The sequence below is a fragment of the Myotis brandtii genome, unplaced genomic scaffold (assembly GCF_000412655.1).
Source record: "Myotis brandtii unplaced genomic scaffold, ASM41265v1 scaffold126, whole genome shotgun sequence".
Lineage (NCBI taxonomy): Eukaryota > Metazoa > Chordata > Mammalia > Chiroptera > Vespertilionidae > Myotis > Myotis brandtii.
In genome coordinates this window covers 1059179-1061112 of record NW_005354425.1, presented here as the reverse complement: position 1 = coordinate 1061112, position 1934 = coordinate 1059179, and the positions used below count along the sequence as shown (strand labels likewise).

At 47.6% G+C, this 1934-nt stretch overlaps 1 protein-coding gene across 1 annotated transcript in view; it reads left to right on the top strand.

Moving 5' to 3' along the window:
- Positions 1-1849: 1849 nt before the first annotated feature.
- Positions 1850-1934, top strand: part of IL13RA1 (interleukin 13 receptor, alpha 1) — a 63130-nt gene continuing 63045 nt past the window's right edge. The window contains exon 1 of the mRNA XM_014534184.1: positions 1850-1922. Coding sequence (XP_014389670.1) covers positions 1865-1922 — 58 coding nt within the window. The 5' untranslated portion in view covers positions 1850-1864. The remainder of the gene's footprint in view (positions 1923-1934) is intronic.

Below are 1934 nucleotides of genomic sequence, written 5' to 3'. Positions count from 1 at the left end.
GATAGGGAGGTTGTGGCCCTGCCCCCTGTCACTCACAGAGCCACAGGGCGATCAGGGGGTTTGGGCGCTGCCCCCTGTCATGCTGATCCCGGTGCCGGGAGCCTCGCTGCTCCGCTGATCCCGGTGCTGGGAGGCCTATTACCCTTTTACTATATAGGATAGAGGCCTGGTGCATGGGTAGGGGCTGGCTGGTTTGCCCTGAAGGGTGTCCTGGATCAGGGTGGGGGTCCCCACTGGGGTGCCTGGCCAGTCTGGGTGAGGGGCTGAGGGCTGTTTTCCGGCTGGCGAGTGACTAAAGCTTCCAACCGCTCCTTGTTTTCTTCTCTCTTTTTTTTTTTTTTTTTGGCCAGCTTTAGCTCTGGGGCCTTGCTGCTGAAAACATAGATACAATGTTGCGGTCCGAGCCCGGCTGAATGGAAGCCCTTTTCTGGGGTTTTGTTTAGCTTCTTATTTGCAACATAGTATATAGTTGCTTAGAGTTGCAACTGAGAGGCTGGCAAGTGAGGCGGGGAACGTTGGAGTCTGCAGCAAGCAAGCCTCCCTGCTCGCTTCAGTGCCTGGCTGCCGGCCGCCATCTTGGCTGACAGTTAATTTGCATATACTCACTGATTAGCCAATGAAAAGGGTAGCGGTCGTACGCTAATTACCATGTTTCTCTTTTATTAGTGTAGATTATTTGCAACAGATTTCAGGTATATACATTGGCTTAATTCCATTGGCTTAATTCAAACAAAATACACCTCAGTTAGTGGGTCTCATCCATCCAGACATGACTCTTTTTTGGGAGATGGTAACATAAAAGGTTCCCCACCCACCATGTCCATGTCCTAATTCCAGACAACTGTGAATATGTTACCTTACCTGGCAAAAGGAAAAAGGAATGTTGCAGATGTGATTAAATCAGGGGTTTTGAGGTGGGGAGATTATCGTGGATTATCTGGTAGGTCCAATTTAATCAAAAGGGTTTTAGAAATGAAAAAGGGAGGCAGGAGGGTCAGAGCGAGAGATGATGTAAGAAGGAATGTAGAGGTCTGAGTGGTATAGCAACAAGCCAAGGAATGTGGGCAGCCTCTAGAACAGGGGTGGGCAAACTTTTTGACTCGAGGGCCACAATGGGTTCTTAAACTGGACCGGAGGGCCGGAACAAAAGCATGGATGGAGTGTTTGTGTGAACTAATATAAATTCAAAGTAAACATCATTACATAAAAGGGTACGGTCTTTTTTTTTTTTTTTTAGTTTTATTGCGGCTGTAGTTTGCCCACGGCTGCTCTAGAAGCTGGAAAAGGCAAGGAAATAGATTTTCCCTTAGAACCTCCCAAAGGAAGGCAGCTCTGCCCACACCTTGATTTTAGCCCAGTGAGACTTCTGACCTCCAGAACTCTAATATAATAAAACTGTATTGTTTTAGGTCAGCAAATTTGTGGTAATTCGTTACAGCAACAATAGCAAGCAAATAAAGGGTTCCATGTTTCCTCCATTCCCAACTTCAATGGCCCTTGGTCACCCACTTTCTCTATTTAATATGTATCCTTCTGCCTCACTTTCCATCCTCTCAATTCATACCCACAGAAAAGAAACACATGGAAAGTTAGTTGTGTGCTTTTAAAAAATCCAAGTACACAGTATGGCACTGACCCTTATATTTAGAGCTGTGGTTCCCCGCCCCCCTCAATATTAGGTATGATTTAAATAGACTTTTAGTCATTTTCACATGACTAATCCAATCTGTGGTCTTCCAAGTCCACCTAGTGAGGTGGGGCTGGGATTACTCGCCCTGGACTCACAGTTTAGGAAACAATGGCTCAGAGGCCAAGGATTAGAAGCCACGTCTCTAGGCTCCCAGGCCGAGGCTCTTTCCCCTAGATGGCCCTGCCCTGGTGCCCAGCAGGGCACAGTCCTTGGAACGGCCAAGGCCCCGCAAGTAGGCACGCAG